A 16534-nucleotide genomic window follows, 5' to 3' on the forward strand; every position below is an offset into this window, starting at 1 on the left:
TGGAGGCTTTTCAGGGCTTTGGATAGTATCTTTCACGTTTTCAGGAGAACATTTAGAAGTTCAGAAGGTCTGGCATATGGCATGGACACTAAGCAATAGCTAACTGTCCTTGCTGAGCCACTGTCCCACTGTGCACAAGGCCACCAAGTAACGTTGCTTGATTCCACGTCACACCTCCTCACTGAAACATGGATACATTCCAGACTTGCTTTTGAAGGGGCATTATAAGAAGGAAATCTCAAATCTATGCAAAACTGTAGCCCTCATCTGAGGGCCAGGCAATCTGGAATTTCTAACAATTAACCAAATTCTGGAACTTTCTCTAGAAGGTCTTTTCAACTGGAAAAATAGCATCTCTTGATCAAAAATTCATTACCTGGAATTTCAAAAGGGTATTAACTCTTGTACATTGAAATCTACCCTTGGGTGAAATCTAGTTACTTAAACCATCAAAAGGTTGGCCTAGTGGCTAGTTTGGAGCACGAAGCTCGCTGGCCACACCCAGATGATTCATATCACTGCACTCTGTGATCACAGACCAACATCTATGCACATATGCCTGCGATGATTGCCATCTCATTTTTTCTAAAAGATTTCCATGGCCTTCCTGGGGCTTATTGGAAATTATCCAGATTCTCATCATTGCGTCTTCGCTAACTAGTGATGGCACTCTTTGCAAGCCATTTATTGTTGATGCTCAAGTCTTCTCATCTGTAAAACGAAGGCACTTTGATCAGTCTCCCTGGGACAGCGTGAGAACTAAATGGTTAATGACTGGGAAGGAACTAGCAAAGCATAAATAACTCTGCCTTAATTAAATATAATGTCAAAGTAGGAAAACCATTCTCATGAGGAAATCATGGTGATGAGGCTGCAAACTGCCAGAGAAAGAGAAGGAGGGAGGGATGTGGGAGGGAGGCAGCGAGAGACAGTGAAGTAGAGAGAACAGATGCAGCCTGCAGGGCTCAGGCTGCCTCTGGATTAAGGTTCTAATTCCTTCAGCATTTTCCTTCCTTGTCTAAGATCTGAACCTGCTTCTAGAACTGAGTCTTAATTCTCCTGAATCTTCTATTTTCTGTTTTGTCTAAACTCTGCTGCAATCACAGGAGATGATTTTTCTTTCAGCTGCTTGGCTTCTGTTTGTGCTACAGCTAGTCTGGCCTTCCCCATCGACTTTTCTTAGAACCCAAACAGATGCACCACTAGAGGGCAAAAATGTACACGGGGCAAAGCTTCTAGTCACTGAATCACAATGGTTCCACTTACATATGAGCACACGAGAGACAATGCACAGCCCCTTGATGGGGACAGTGGTTGCAAGTAAAGCATTAAGCTTCTTGGCCAGAGGTCCAGGTTTGCACTGAGGCAGTAATCTCCTCCCTGTCCCTCCCCGCTGACAAACTGTGCAACCTCCTCCATCAGGTACCACATGGGATGGAGCAAGAGGCCCTTGTGAGGCTGCACGGGAAGGAGCACGCCTCTTGTTCTGACTATGTGAAGTTCCCAGGATGAAGGCATAAATGCAATCCCCTACTCCTCTTTCTCAACCTGCCTTCCCCAAACTATAGTATCATCTTTACTGAGGTTCCCTCCAAGAGAAAAAGACTGGAGAGAATGAGAACTGAAATCAGTCCACAAGTCCCCTACTAAGGAACAGAACTCTGGCAGAGTACCCCACGCCTCCCTCCTACCAGCCCGCCCGTTCATCTCAGTGGAGTTCTGAGATTTCCACCTCTAGCTTGGTTTGAATCTTATATAATGCATCTGAATCCCATGTCCTCAGAATGAGCTCTGGGTGTGGAGCGACTGGTAGGAAATGGGGGGTGTCAGCCAGGGAGGGCTTGAGTTTCCATCCCAGTGCCTGAGGCTTCCTGGAAAAGGCAAGCAGCCCACTCGCAGCAGACTTCCTTCTGAGGATGCAAGACCTTCCGTCCTGTCCACTTGGTGTGGCCTGTCATCAGCACTGACTCTAATGAGAAGCAATGACAGACTCTCTGGAGCAGGGCAAGGTAGTGGATATACTGTCGTGAGGTTCTTAAAATACACATGCCGACACTTAAAATGGGAAGTGAAACAGAAAAGGCCAGGTGATCTTCTGGGATCCTGGATTTCAAAAAGCCGAAGTGAGCATCCCTTCTGCAGCAAGTGACAATGAAATGATTAAAGATGCTGCCTGTGTCAACGGTCAGAGCCTGGAGGCAGATGAGAGTCCTGTGTAAGCCACTGCAGGTGAAGCACGACACTCCTCAAGAAAGGCCTGACCTCCACGCAACCCAATTCTTACAGCCTGAACTCATCCCAGGCCAGAGGTCAGAGGTTACAGGGATAGCTCAGCAACACTCTATCAGAAGGACGAGGCAAAATATTCCTGCCTACCCCTTGCAAGTCAGGAGTATCACTTCCAGGGCCAGCAGAAAAGTCACACCTGCTCACACACACCCCTAGTCACATTTCCAGCTATCCCGAAACACTTCTGCTCTGCCCTTCCTTTGGAAGGGCCCAAACATTGCAAATGCTGGTTGGATAAAAATTAGGGTTATTTAAGAAGAAGCAAGATACTTTCCTAGCTCCTTCCATAGTCCTTTAACATAAACAGAATTGATTTCTTTGAGACCTCCTTCCATCCTACTTCTGTAAACATGAGGCCTCCTGGATGAGAAGCGGTGGTCTGCCCCTTACCTATACTCGGCGACGCCCCCTGCGTGCTTCTTCATCGCTGTGTCCGAGCTCATCCCATAGAAGAGCTTGAGCTTCTGCCCATTCCTCTCGATCACATCTCCAGCACACTCCGTGTGGCCTGAAAACATGCCTCCCAGCATGACAAAATCTGCACCGGCTCCTGAACGCAGAGAGTGGAGAGAAAAGGAAGCAGCAAAGAGCTCAGAGAAAATCAGCTCTAGAAAGATCCGAGGGCCACCCCAACTCACCCTCCCTCCCCCCTGCAACAGTCAAGACAAAGCTCAACCTCTCCCCTTTTGTAAAGAGATCCGAAGGCTCCCAGACAGGGAGACGGGCACAGGACACTCAGACAAATGCAGCCTACTGAAGGCTGGTGGCTGAAACACTGGACAATCCTTTATGGTTATTAATGATTAACTGTGACCACCTCCAAACAGAGGTCTACCTCTTTTATAATCAGAGAAACATTAAGAATTGAGCAGCACCTTAGACAGCCTGTTGTCCAATCTCATACTCAATGCAACAACTCCTCTCAATGTCCCTATCGGGCATCTGGTCTACCTTAGGCTCTCGGCACTTTCACACGCTGCCTGCAAGGATGATGAAAAGACCTCAGAACAGACTGAACTTCCTACACTACAAGCAAAGGAGAGAAACCTATGTAAATACAGACATATATATGTGTATACATGTCATATTAACTGTACCTGCACCTCTGTTGTAATGAATATTAGAGTTCCAGAGTAAATAATATCCCATATTAATAAGCGAACGACATGAAATTTCCAGGACAGGTACAGAGGAGACTGGATACCGAAGCTGCCTTTGTCAGCTAGGTTAGAACAGCTGGGACAGCTGGGACAGCTGGGCTGGCTCACTGCTGTGTCCTCATTGTGTATCACAGTGCACGGAACATGGTAGATGTGAAATAACCAGTTGTCAAGAAAGTACAAGGCGTACGTGGAAGAAACAGAAAGAGTCACCATCGCCCATCGTGTTCATGGATAATCGTGCAGAGAGATTCTCTATTAAGTAAGAAACTGCTACAAGTCAGTCCCACGGAGGGTTGACATTTAGAAGCCAAGGCTATCAGGGTACGGATGTATTAAGTAATTAGGATGAAGGGCAAGGAGGGGCCAACATAGGAAGCCCTGAAATGTGGCCTTGACCTCATCCGTCCGGTCATTTAAATCTTGACAAGAGGACTTTGGGGTGTGTCAGGTATTACAGTCCCTTCTGTTCAGCATTTCCGAAAAGCAGGTTCAGCAGGACTGGCCCTGTGGCCTGGCACTCAGGCAAGTGAGGCACAGCAGGACCTGTCTACTTGGCAGCAAGCTTTGCAGACCCTTCCTTCCAGGGTCCCTAACAGGAATGCTGGATTCTGGCTCCCCTGCCATGATTTAAGGGGGCAGAAGATAACTGGTTTCCAGCCAGGCTTCCTGATGACCACAGTGCCGGGAGCAGCCCCCATGGGGTGGCTGCTGCGGAGCAGATGTCAACAGCACGAACACAGAGCACAGATCCACTCAAACAAGGCTTTGAAGTGGCTTCCAAGGATTTTCATTTCTGAACACCCTCACGTCCCTTCCTAAGAAGCATTTTCCCTAACACAGTCCCTCTCCCTTCCCTGAGCCTCTGCTCAGGCATGGCTGGACTTACTAGGAAAGTGGAGGAGGGAAGGATGCCAGAGCGTGATTCCAAAGGCCAGGAACCACGCCCAGGATCTGTCACCTATGAGGCAGCTTCTTAAGGACTAGTCACTTTCTAGTGTACTCAGCTCCCACTCTGTGCAGGGAGCACTAAGATGGAACACTCATCAATATTAAGTAGCTGCAGCTCAAAATCAATAGTCAAAGTGTCCTTGGCTGATGACCATTATAATAAGGAGTGAGTGTACTAGTGTATCAGGAGTCCTGAGTTCTCCCTGCTCTGCCCCAACTGTGGGACCCTGACCTTGTCACTTGCCCCTTGGGGCTTCAGTCCCCTGGACATTCTCCAGGGTTGCTGCAAAACCCAGCTGCCAAGAACACCGCCCCACGTTTCCCTTTTGTCACTATCAGTGTTTTGTTTAAAAAAAAAAAAAAGAAAGAAAGAAAAAGCAACTAATGCCTAGGCCCAAAAGATTCCATGGGATGAACTCTTGAAACAGCGATGAAGAAACACGTGGGAAGAGTTGCTGAATATGGGTAAAGGGAAGAGCCGCTGGCATCCCTTAGGAAGGCCTCAGACAGAAAGTATACCTCCACCAAAAAAGAAAAAATAAGTCAACAGCAAACTTGGCCCTGGCATCAGGAAAGGAAGGTGGAGCCTTCGTTTCCGTCTCCTGTGGCACACACAGCTCCCACTTCAGTCTGGAGTGCCCAGCTGGGCAGCCAGCTCTGACTTCTGAACGAAGTTTGCAGAGATTGAGTGGTGGGCACGGGACCCAGCTTGTTGAGATGCTGGACCCCCTAGTGCTTTCCCAAGAAAACCCAGGACACGCGGCTGGGGCCAGCGGCGTCAGCACCACAGGCTCACGGCCAGACACTGCTGCCCCCTAGTGGGAAAAAGGCTCCTCAGCCTCTGGTGAGAAACTGCTGCTGGGACTCCTGTCCTTCCTACGGGATTTCCCCAAGTTAGGCCCCAAAGACCCTGGCTGAAGTTCCTGCGCATCAGACCTGCTACTGTCCCTTCCACAAGTACCTGAGCCACGACTTCACCCCTTCCTGGCTTGCAGGATGTCACCCTTAGATCTATCCCTGGGTACTCAGTCTGCTCTGCTACCAAACAGAACCAAACTGATGCCAGGATTTGGGCCAAGAGGGCCTGGAAGCCAGGGAGAGGAAACTCAGGACTGGCGCAGAACCTCCCCGACAGGTTCCCACCTCGTTCCCACCCCATAGCCAGTGCGCAGGGGAGAGGAGCTCCCCCCACCTCCCCGCCCCCTGCACCCACGGCTCCTCACCAAAGGCTTTGGCGACATCTCCTGGACACGTGCAGCCTCCATCCTTCAAAGAGGAAAGAGCAAAGAGAGAATGTCAGCGGGAGCTCAGCCAGGCTATCCCTCTCTCCTGGGGTGATCTGGTGAATGGGAGCTGACATGCCCACCCCAAGCCCCCAGCCCAGCACACAACCCTCAGAGCCAAAGCCCCAAGACTCCCCTCAACATGGCACCTTCCGTTCCCCATCCCCATCCGTGCTGTTTCAGGCCGGCACTGCCCACTGCCTGCCCACCCACCTGGCATCAGTGGGAAGCAGGAGGCAGCAGGAGATGCTGAGTGGGCAGAGGGGCTCCAACCTCAGCTTCCGCCAGCCCCTTATACAACACGCCTGGCCACTGAGCCTGCCACATTGATTCTCATTCAGTAGTCACCTCTCCCCCTAGTCTGGTGGGAGGTGAGATTCATTTAGTACAAGAGCTGAATTATTTTAAGAGCTGGAAGGACACTGAGTTAGTTCCTTTATATTCCCAGCCACTCCATGGATCTCCTAATCACCCTCATGCAATGTACCCAGTTACCTTAAAGTCAAACACGTATTCCTGACACCCACTTTGCCCATACAGGGTGCCCACCTGAGGCTGGTTTAATGCCTAGCAGAACAGTCTGTCATCTTGGGCCGCCTGGCTCAGTTCAGCTGGGGGCGTTATGTTTAAACACCAGCGACACAGTACAAGGTTTCCAGGCTACAGAGCTCACTGCACTTCCTCCAAACACAAAAGGCACAAGAGGACCAGGCTGCTACCTGCTGTGTGCAATGTGGCCTGTGTGAGGTCCAAGGAGGAAAAGGACAGTGAGGGCAGCCTGGACCCAACAGGGAGACCCAACAGGGGGACGCAGAGTCAGGACTCAGGGCTGGTGAGATGGGACAGAGCCCAGCGTGCAGTGTGGGTCTCAGAGAAAGACCAACATCTCAGAGGGAAGCACCTGTCCCCAGAAGGTGGGACACACTTTGGGAAGGGCACAGAAAACACAAGCCACCCAGGCTCCAGTGCATTGTAACTGGCAGGGGCTGCATGCACCTCCGTCGTTGGAGGGCGTCGACATGGAAGTGAGATGGACCACTTTACAAATAGCATCTCCCACTGAGAACACGGGGTCTCTGTGAGGTAATCCTTTCTTTTTCTATCTGCTTTTTAGGCCTGTCACTCCAGGAGCTAGAACTCAAATACTGCTTCATCACTTCTTTGCAGTTCTGATCAAAAGGTAGGTGTGAAGGCTCCATCTCTTTTTTCTGTGAATATTTCCTGCCTGCAATTATTTCCTCAATCAAGTGTGTCAATCATGTGTGGCTTCCCTGACCCCCAGAGGGCCACAGGGCAGTGAGGAATGATTATTCCAGAGGTGGTCTCTCCACAGAAGGTGTCTGGCCAAAGCCCTCCATGTGAAGAGAGTTAACAGGGCTTCGCGGCTCTATATATCTTGTTAGTGCCTCAAAGCTCCAGCATATTTACTGTCTCTTTCAAAGGTACAACCGCTATATATGCCCCTCACTTGTCCTGCCAATTATTTTTAAAGTGCTTTATCTCTTTATCAAAAACAGTTCTACACAATAGGGTTTCAAATTTATAACCTCAAAAGATTAAATAAACTCATGTTCCCATTAAAACAGGTCCCTAAGATTATAACCCTGCCCCCCCCCCCAAAAAAAACATACACACACTCCTTAAGTCTTTTGCTCACTCGCTTATGCGTAAATAGCTCATGCCTTCTACATGTCTTGTGTGGGGTCTTGAAAATTCCCCATGACTGTGGTCCATGATGAGGCCTGACTCGGAAGGCCGGTGCTTCTGGGACCCCGAGAAAATGAGCTCCTCTCTTCCCAGGATGGGCTAAGATGTCCACAGCTAATAGGACTTTATGATGTGCCGCTGAGAGGAAATCGGACTCACGGCCTCATCTGCTCACACTGTGCCTGGGTCTGCATTTATGAAACAGACAGCACAGACCAAACAAGCTGGACCACACCTTTCCAACCCGGTGCAATCTAACGTCCCAGCATGCTTCAGGGCAAAGGGGTCTGCTCCCTACCACCATTACAGGTCATTCCCAAAAGTTGTTCGTAGCATCCTTTCACCTTCCAGGAGCAGAGCAGAAGGGGCAAACCTCCGCCCTCTAAAACATACATTTACTTTCATGTAGAAACATTCATGGCTGCTGGGAGTTTTTAAAAAACAGAGTGCAAATATTCAAAGGGTTATTTGTTTTGCTTTTCAAGACTGTTACTATATTTAAGTAGAAAAGGCATCATATGGCATGAGTGGTGATTCAATCTATGAATTGTCAGCATACCCCTTCTTAAAAATACTTGCTCAAAGCAGCATGGAGTAGGCAGAGGGAATTCGAATCAAGCACCTACTATGAGCCAAGGATTGTTACAAACTTCATTTTTCTATTCACACACCTCAAGAACTTCAAGGCGATATTTTACAGGTAGGGAGAAAAAAGAGGGAGGCTCAGAAAAGCTGAGTGACTTGCCCAAGGTCATACAACTTTAACAATGGAAGAACAAGATTAGAATCCTGGTTAAGCATAAACTCTAAAATCTAGAAGCATACTTACCAAAACATTAGCAGCGGTTATCTTAAGATGATGGCATTTCTAGTAATCTTTATTTTCTTTATGTTTATTTGTATCTTCTGACTTTTTCTAGACTAAATCTATTTGATTGGGGAATTTTTCAAGGCTCAAAAAAATTAAATTATATGAATGAATTTGTTTAGGTATTTCTAAATAATGATCTAACTGTTCCTAAAGCACCACATTAGAATCAAAAAAATTATAGGAAATGTGCTTATCCCTCTTTACTCCTTTGCAGAGGGTCAGTGAGCGGATGAGAGCACTCCTGGCTGGGTGGAGAGGAGGAGCGACTGTGCATAACATCAAGATTAACAGCCGCTCACTATGCAGGGCCTCCGCAAACTTACAAGCATGCTCTCTGGGTCTTCATAAAATGCACGGATTACCATGTTGGAGCTTGAGAGAACAAGAGATGACAGTGAGCCGAGCCACAGGACTCATCATGGGAGTTTTTTTAGGTCCTATGAAGCACCACAAAGTCCAAGCCATTTCTGGTTATCAGTGAACAATGAACTTGTCTAGTTGTTCAAATCCCTCCTGTTCGGATGGCCCAGCAGGTACTGACTCTCCTCTCTCCAGTGGAAGACATGCTTGGGGCAGGGACCAGCGATAACAACAGACAAAGCTGGAGTCTCCCAAAGCGATGTGGTAGGAAAACGAGTGGATCCTGTGCCAACCCAGCATTCTCTGCGACTTCAGCAAGCCCTTCACCTCCTGAGTCTCCTCATCCTCTAAATGAGGGTGCTCAAGGGAAGGAGAGGAACACCAGAGATAAACAGACCTCAGTGTGAGTGCTGGCTCGGCCCCCTACCAGCAGTGTGATGCTCAACAACTCACTCAAGATCTCGAAGCTTCAGTGCCTCACCTGCTGTGAGGGTTAGTTTTGTGTGTCAACTTGACTAGGCCACAGACTGCCTAGATATTTGGCCAAACATTCGTCTGCGTGTTTCTGTGAGGGCGTTTTTGGATGAGATGAACATGTGAATTGGCAGACTGAGTAAAGCCAATTGCCCTCCCTACTGGGGTGGGCCTCATATAATCAGTTGAAGCCTTGTGAGAAACAAAAATGCTGACCCACCCTGAGCGAGAGAATTTTTCCTAACCCGCTGCCTTTTAACTGGGAAATGTGCTTTTTCCTGCCTTCTGACTCCAAGTGAAACATCACTGGCTCTTTCTGGTTCTCCGGTCTTCAGACTCAGACCAGAACTACTCCATCGATCCTCCCAGGTCTCCAGCTTACCAACTCACCCTGCAGATCCTGGGACTTCTTGCCTCCATAATCACATGAACCAATTCCTTATCAGGAATCTCTCTTTCTCCACACACATCCACACCCTATTGGTTCTGCTTCTCTAGAGAACCCTGAGTAATACACCTGTCAAATGAAGACAACAGCTCCCTTGTCAGGTGGTTCCAAGGCTGAGAGACTAAATGTATATTGTGCCTGGCAGAAAGACGCTCAATAAATGACAGCCATTATTTCCTCTAAAGCTGTTCCCACCTTTAAAATTCTCTCCTTCGTTATGTCCCTAGCAGATGACAAGACAGAATTAACTGGTCGCACCTTAATCTTCACCTACACAGGGGGTGCCCTGAATTTTTCGGCTCTCTGCCTGTCAGAAGCCCATGTGGGCCACAATAGAAGCCTGATTCAAGCCCAGCCTCTTGGGTATAAGCACCTGCTGAACACACTCCATGCTGTGGCTTCCTTCTGAACTTCAACGGCATGGACGTGCTAATTCAGCAACTGAAGTGTAAAATGAGACAGCTGGAAGGGAACTGGACAAAGTAGCTGGATCCAAAACATCTGATGGACTTCCAGCGGGTTTAGGACTACTGGCAAGTGGAAGAAACTGCTTGCGAAACTCCATTAGACAAAGAGACAATGGGGGAAACGGCTGCTTTGAACCCCAAGACGCTCAGCTGGTTAGAAGGAAGTCAAGAGCTGACTTCCTATATAAGTCTGTGAACTTCACTTGGTCCTCTGGCTACAAATTGAACTTCTAACCCCATCTAGGAAATCTCGCCATGAATAGAAAAATAAGAACCTCCGAGCATCAGTACCACAAGCCTGGCTGTCACTGTCCCTACTGACAGATTCAGAGTTGGTCCTGGGGCACCAGCAGATGAGACCTGGCTCTGGAAGACCGGGCCTGCCTCATACGCTGAGCCTTTACCATAGCAGCCCGTGGTTCTCAACTTTGAGAGCACATCAGCATGACCTGGAGGGCTTGATAAAACAGACTCCTGGGCCTCACCTTCTGCATCTGAGTCAGCAGATTTAGGATGAGGCCCCCAAATTCCTAGTAAGTTCTCAGTTGATACAGCGACCGGTCAGGGCACCAGACTCGGCGAACTGCTGAAATGAGCTAAAAACTAGGTGCGCTGTGTCAAAAGATCCCAAAGTGATTTCCAATGAGCCACCTGTGCAGTAAGCAGAGCCTCCACCCCTCCTCTACAAATGGTCCCGTAAACTAAGCAAGTGTGAGTTTTCCAGAAGGACGCAGGTATGGGATCTCAGAAAATGTTCACAGTAAAACTGTTAATTTGACCTCCACTGATTTGGAAATGGTGGCCATTCAAGGAATATATAAATCTAATGTGTATCTCTCTCTCTAAATTCTGATTAAGACTCTTGATGGTGAACACTATCAGGTAACAGAGATTTATGACTAATTACGTGTGGTGCTTTTGGGGGCCAACCTCTAAAGAGTCTAATTTGCTAGGATGGGGTCCAGGAATGTTGATTTTAAAAAGCTTCCTTGGTGACTCTCATGTAGCCAGCCCAAGACAAGGTGAGGTGAGCATCCGAGAACCAGGAGCATGCTGGAGAATGGTACTGTTTGGTGACTCCAGTCAGCGGAATCACCTCACTCAGCAAATGCAGGATGCTGACTTTATGTCAGCCTTTTACACACCACTTGTTCAATAAATGGGTGTTCATTTGTTCACAGGGGCAAAAGCTAAAGGAAAGGGTATTGAGTGGAGGGCCTTAGAACTCTGTCAGCAACCAGTAAATCTGCAATCATTTATTCCAGCTTCTAGCACATAGTAGATGCTCAATAAATGCTGACTGACTGGATGGTGGATGAAAACCACGGATGAAGATCAGAAGGAGCACAGAACATCTGCACGAGCCTGCAAGTCAAGGACCTAGAACCTAGCTTCCATTGTTACCTTAAAGTCCCATTCGGTGAAGCAACGGCTGCAGGGCCCAAACGCTGGAGTAAAACTCCAACGAGATAATGTGCATGTCGGGATTTTATTATTCTACCCTCAAAGCAGGTCCAGAAGTCAAACCTTAGCAGGCTGAAATGGTGAGCCAAAATCAACAAGATACCATTCCACAGGGGTATGTAATTGACTGCATTTGGATTTTTTAAAAAATATCAATTATTTAATGTGGGAGTTTGGCTTAGCAGTTGTACATGTGAAATGGTTCGAAGATTAAGTTTACTATATTCAATATGAGTCTATTAATATGAAACCACTAAAAATGTCACTACTTCACAATTTGCAAAAAAAATATATATATATGTGTGTGTGTGTGTGTTGTGTGTACAGTGTGTATGTGTGTCTATACATATATCATCCACGTGGAAGCCATGGTTCTACCTGGGTCCACCCAATTACATCTGACGTGGTCTGTCCTGCTCTGAGCATCTCATCTAGGAGGAGATAGACATGATAAGTCTCTTCAACTGTCTGAATGGTGGTCACGTCGATAAAGGTAGAGCAGAATTACAGATAAACAGTTTTAACTTGACGTTCACTCAATCCTTAAGTTGAAGTGGCTAAGTACTGCAGTGCTGTTCTTCCAGGAACCTCATGAAAGTGTCAGGTCACTGTCTCTGCTCCTCCTCATTTTCTTCTCAGACATTTCTCAACCCACAAAAATCTAACTTCTGCCCCCAACATGCCACTGAATCTGCTCTATCTGACACCACTGCAGACATGAACAGCCAAAATGAGGTCATCCTGGAGCAGGGTGGCCTCTAATCCAATATGACTGATGTTCCTAGAAAAAGAAGAAATTCGGACACAAAGACAGGCACATGCACAGGGAGGATGTCATGTGAAAACTGGAGTTACAGTGCCACAAGCCAAGGAACCACCAAAAGCTCAGGAGGCCTGGACCAGAGCCTTCCCTAGTGTCTACGCAGCCCTGCTGACACCTGGATCTCAAACTTCTGGCCTCCAGAACTGTCAGACAATATGTTTCTCTTGTTTAAGTCACCCAGTTTGGGGTACTTTGTTAGGGCAGCCCTAGCAAACTAGTACACGGCCCTCTCATTTTCTCAAAGCTCCCCACATTATCCCCCATCAAGCTACCTACCACCTTGAGTTGTTATTGACTAGAGTTACTGACTAATGTGCCGGCCGCCCTTACCACAGAGTAAGGGGGAGAAGGGCCTGCGTCTCTGCCAAATGTCACTGCTGGGACCACAGTGCCCGGCTCACTTCCAAGCCCACAGGATGCCGACGGGATGAAAGGCAGCCAGGGAGCAGAGACCCTCCCACCCCGCAACTCCCCACTCAGAGACTTACGGAGATGATATGCCCCTTCAGGCCATGGGCAGAGTCTGCACACTCGATCACAGCACTCAGCTGGGGGTAGCCCACGCCCGTCTTGGTGCGGGTAGTACACACAGAACCTGGCATGGAGGAAAAAGTGGACCCCAAAGAGAGATGGTTATGAATGAGCAGAACGTGACACAAAATGACCCTCCATCACCATCCCATAGCCCTGCCCCAATTTCCTGGGGGTAAACTTTCCATGGCAGATGAGAGTTTGGAGGGGAGGGGCTGCCCAGGAGCTCAAGAGAGTTGGTTATAACCACATCCCTGTCCACACATCCCTTCAGGTCCTCATCACCATCATCTGCTGATGCCCAGGACACCATCCACCCTACGCCCGGTCACTCTCTCCTATGACATCAGCTCCCACTTAAGAGTCAAGCAGACTCTCCATGCTTAAACTCCCATTCTTTTCCACTTTCCTTCCCTTTTCCACGCAACCACACTATACTTCAAGGGACCTCTCAAATTCCTCCCACGGGCTCGAGCCTTCTTTACCTTCAATTTTCGTTAAATTCTAACTTCTCTATGCCTCACTGCCTCACCTGTGAAATGGAAATAAAAACACTGACCTCATGGGGTTCTAGTGGAGATTAAGCGGCACAAGGGATGAAAATCGGTTGGCCTGCAGTAATCCTTCGAGAAAAGGGAGCCGGCACTAACCGTATTCCTGCACCCTCACTCATGTCCTCCACATGCCCCAGCCTCTTGTTCTTCATCAGCTCAGTCCATCTCCCACCCAGTCCAGAGTCCCGTCCAGCCTGGACTCTGAGGTCAGCCTCCATTTCAGGACTGCACCAGCCTCCTAGACAACTTCATCCCCTTGACCTCTGCCTTTGCCTTGGTCCACTCCAGTCCTGGTTGACCGTGTGCAGAGTATTACCCCAGTGAGGACCAATGTCATGCCAACAGCACTGGCAGCTCCAGCACGTCCCCTCACTCAAGTCTCACTCCTTTCTCCCAGCAAGTGAGCACCCCTGCACCCTGAGGTCACCTAGATCAAGCTCCTCAATGTCCCCCTGCTACCCGCTCTCCCACCTCCTACCCTTCTCTTCTTTCTCCCTGCTTAACTAGCTCCAGCCACGCTAACCTTTCAGTTCCCCCGTCAGAGTTCTTCCCACCTTAGGGATCCTCTGTACATGATGTACTTTCTGTCTGCACACTCCCCTCTGTACCAACCCCATGGTACATTCATCCCTTTCTCATCTTTCAGGCTTCGTCTCAAATGTCACTGCCTCAGGGAAGTTGTTCGTCACAGCACTTATTTCAAAAAGGGGCATTTAAAGAACTATTTGTGTAAGAACCGAGGATCTGTTTTCTCTGCTGGATGGCAAGCTCCGTGGATATTCATTGTTGTAGATCCAGTGCTGAGAATAGAGCCTCGTACATAATAAAACGCTATAAATAGTCATTGAAGGAATGCATGAACTCAAGCACGAGTGAGTCACCCACATCTCCATCTCTGCTGCTTCGCCACTCATTCAGTGCCTGCTGGAGGTCTTGTGGTGTCGATTATGGGGAGCCCTGGGGCCAGTGTAAAAGCTGAGAGCCCCGGCCACCTCTCCCGCTCCCCACCACCACCACGGCCTTCACAGCTTCCCACAAGTTTCCCCCAGGAATCTTCAGGAGCAGGGGCAGACAGACAACCATGTCTATACTCCCAGGCTGGCTTCAGCAGGGAAACCGGAACAGAAGGAACCCCTTCTCCTGCATCCATCCAGCTGCAGGGCAGAACCCATCTCTGTGTCCATCCTCATGACACGTGTCACCCACAATCCTGGAGTCTCCAAGCTGCCCTCCCCACCAAGGCACCCTTGGGCCCAGCGACCAGATGTGCACTGTGCGAGGCAGAATGAGTTTCGTGATCTCTGGGTGGCTTTTCTCCTTCCCTCCCACTCAACCGGATCCTCGAGGGAAGACAGGGCCTCAGCCACAGGGGACTGGAGCTCTGCAGCGGTGAGGGATGACAGAGGTTTAGGACAACCGCCTTTCTTGGAAACAACCAAGGAAGAAGTTTCAAACAAGGCATGGGAGCGATCTTAACACCCAGGCTGAAAGGAGAAATGGGGCACATATTTTCTACCAGCTAGAGGGGCAGGGGCCCGTTTTTAATGCTTTTCCCCAGTTCCCAGGAGTTACTCAATAACGAACCTTTTCTAATGCTGTCATTTAGATATACAATGTCCAGTGTTTCGACTCTAAAGAATTTGTAGAATGTAAATATCATCTCCAATCAATTTAGAGGCTCTACTATGTCAGACTCAGACAGCCCCTTAAATCTCTTTAGTCACATTCTAAACAGAGTTGAGGGGCTGGGAGTGGGGGCAGGGTAGGCACACAGGAGCAGTGGAAGGATAACAGATCTCCTGAGCAAACAGATTGTGTACACAGAGGATGTGCATGAAGGACACAAGAGCAGCTGAATGCTCAAGATTACGTCAAAAACAACAGAGAGCCGAGAAGGTGGCTTACACCCTTCACGTCCTGCACAGCACCCACCCAGCACAATGGCGGCTAGGAGACACTCAATACATATCTGATTAAATAGGTGACTGGTGAGTGCCCTGCTTTTGGGGGGAAGAAAAAAAAAGAGTCTTCCTGGTCTATTATCAGCCTATTCTGTTCTATTCCAAGCTGGTCTATTCCAGCCTATCCAAGCGGGGAGCTGCTTGTAAGCAAGAACTGGGCCTTAGCCTCTCTTTGACTTTTCAATAATGACAGACACTCAGTAAGACAATCTTTCCTCTTGCTCAGAATATGTTACAAATTGGGTTGAGTAAGTGGCAATATAAAAAGCCCAATCTCGAAACTCTCCCTGTGTGTTAAAAGCCTGGGTACTTCCACGAGCCTCCAGGGCTCCTCTTCCCTAACTGTCCCCGCAGGTACATCCTATTCCCTCAAGGCTGAAGACTGTGCCAAGTCACATCAATGCTGTCTGCCTCCCAGCAGCGCTTCCCCAGACTCCTCTCATGCTGGTTTATGGTTTGCTTCCTTTTTTGGTAGTAGTGTCTTTTGGGTGGGTGACTTTTTATTCCCAACTGAAAATGAGTATCTTGTTTCCTTCTCCCCAGTTGTATCTGGTCAATAATGGATGGGCAAGGAAGAATTTTAACACACAGCAATAAAGAGTTTGAAAATGTGGAAGCTCGTGATCATGGATGGCCAAAGGGGACGGCAAATACCAACAAGAGAAAATGGAGCCACCCACTATATGGATAGAAAGGCCCCACCTCATCCCTCCGCTCAAAATGCCAATGGGCAGTCTTAGGAGAGAATGGGCAAAATCTGAGATGGATCACGTATCAGGTGTGGAGCCAAAGGTAGTTAACTGCCTGGGCCATGGGTCAAGTTCAAATGTAGCCTCACTGCTGCATGCCTATTTGCAATGTTTGGGGTCCCTCAAACACTCACAGAAACTTAAGTCATTCATGTCCCTAACTGTCCCCATAGATTCTTCACCTATCACCTTCTTCTTCAAGGTATATGGGATCATCAGTGAAACCTGCATTCTTTTCTTCCACATTAATATTCTGAAACAGGACCTTCCATTCTAACCTCATCCAAGCTCACTGAGAAGCTCCCCGAGGGCATCAGAAAGCAGCTGGATAACATTCTTAATCAGGACCTTCTTCAGAAGCTCAAGAATCCCTCCCAAAGAAATGTGCTTTAAACTTGTGGATGGATCATTCACGGGTTCTGTTCTGGCCATCTCCAGCCCC

At 48.4% G+C, this 16534-nt stretch overlaps 1 protein-coding gene and 1 long non-coding RNA gene across 4 annotated transcripts in view; one reads left to right on the forward strand and one right to left on the reverse strand.

Moving 5' to 3' along the window:
- GMPR (guanosine monophosphate reductase) overlaps window positions 1–16534 on the reverse strand; it is a 41038-nt gene that overhangs the window by 1288 nt on the left and 23216 nt on the right. For all 3 annotated transcript variants that reach the window (XM_014866399.3, XM_044773212.2, XM_070515603.1), the window contains 3 exons: window positions 12786–12892; window positions 5624–5666; window positions 2680–2839 (listed from right to left, as the gene is read on the reverse strand). In XM_014866399.3, the coding sequence (XP_014721885.1) occupies window positions 2680–2839; window positions 5624–5666; window positions 12786–12892 (310 nt within the window). The remainder of the gene's footprint in view (window positions 1–2679; window positions 2840–5623; window positions 5667–12785; window positions 12893–16534) is intronic.
- Window positions 6385–10267, forward strand: LOC139045882 (uncharacterized). The gene is made up of 3 exons (XR_011505183.1): window positions 6385–6515; window positions 6798–6863; window positions 8476–10267. It is a non-coding gene; the product is annotated as an uncharacterized lncRNA (long non-coding RNA).

This window comes from Equus asinus, chromosome 8 (genome assembly GCF_041296235.1).
Source record: "Equus asinus isolate D_3611 breed Donkey chromosome 8, EquAss-T2T_v2, whole genome shotgun sequence".
NCBI lineage: Eukaryota > Metazoa > Chordata > Mammalia > Perissodactyla > Equidae > Equus > Equus asinus.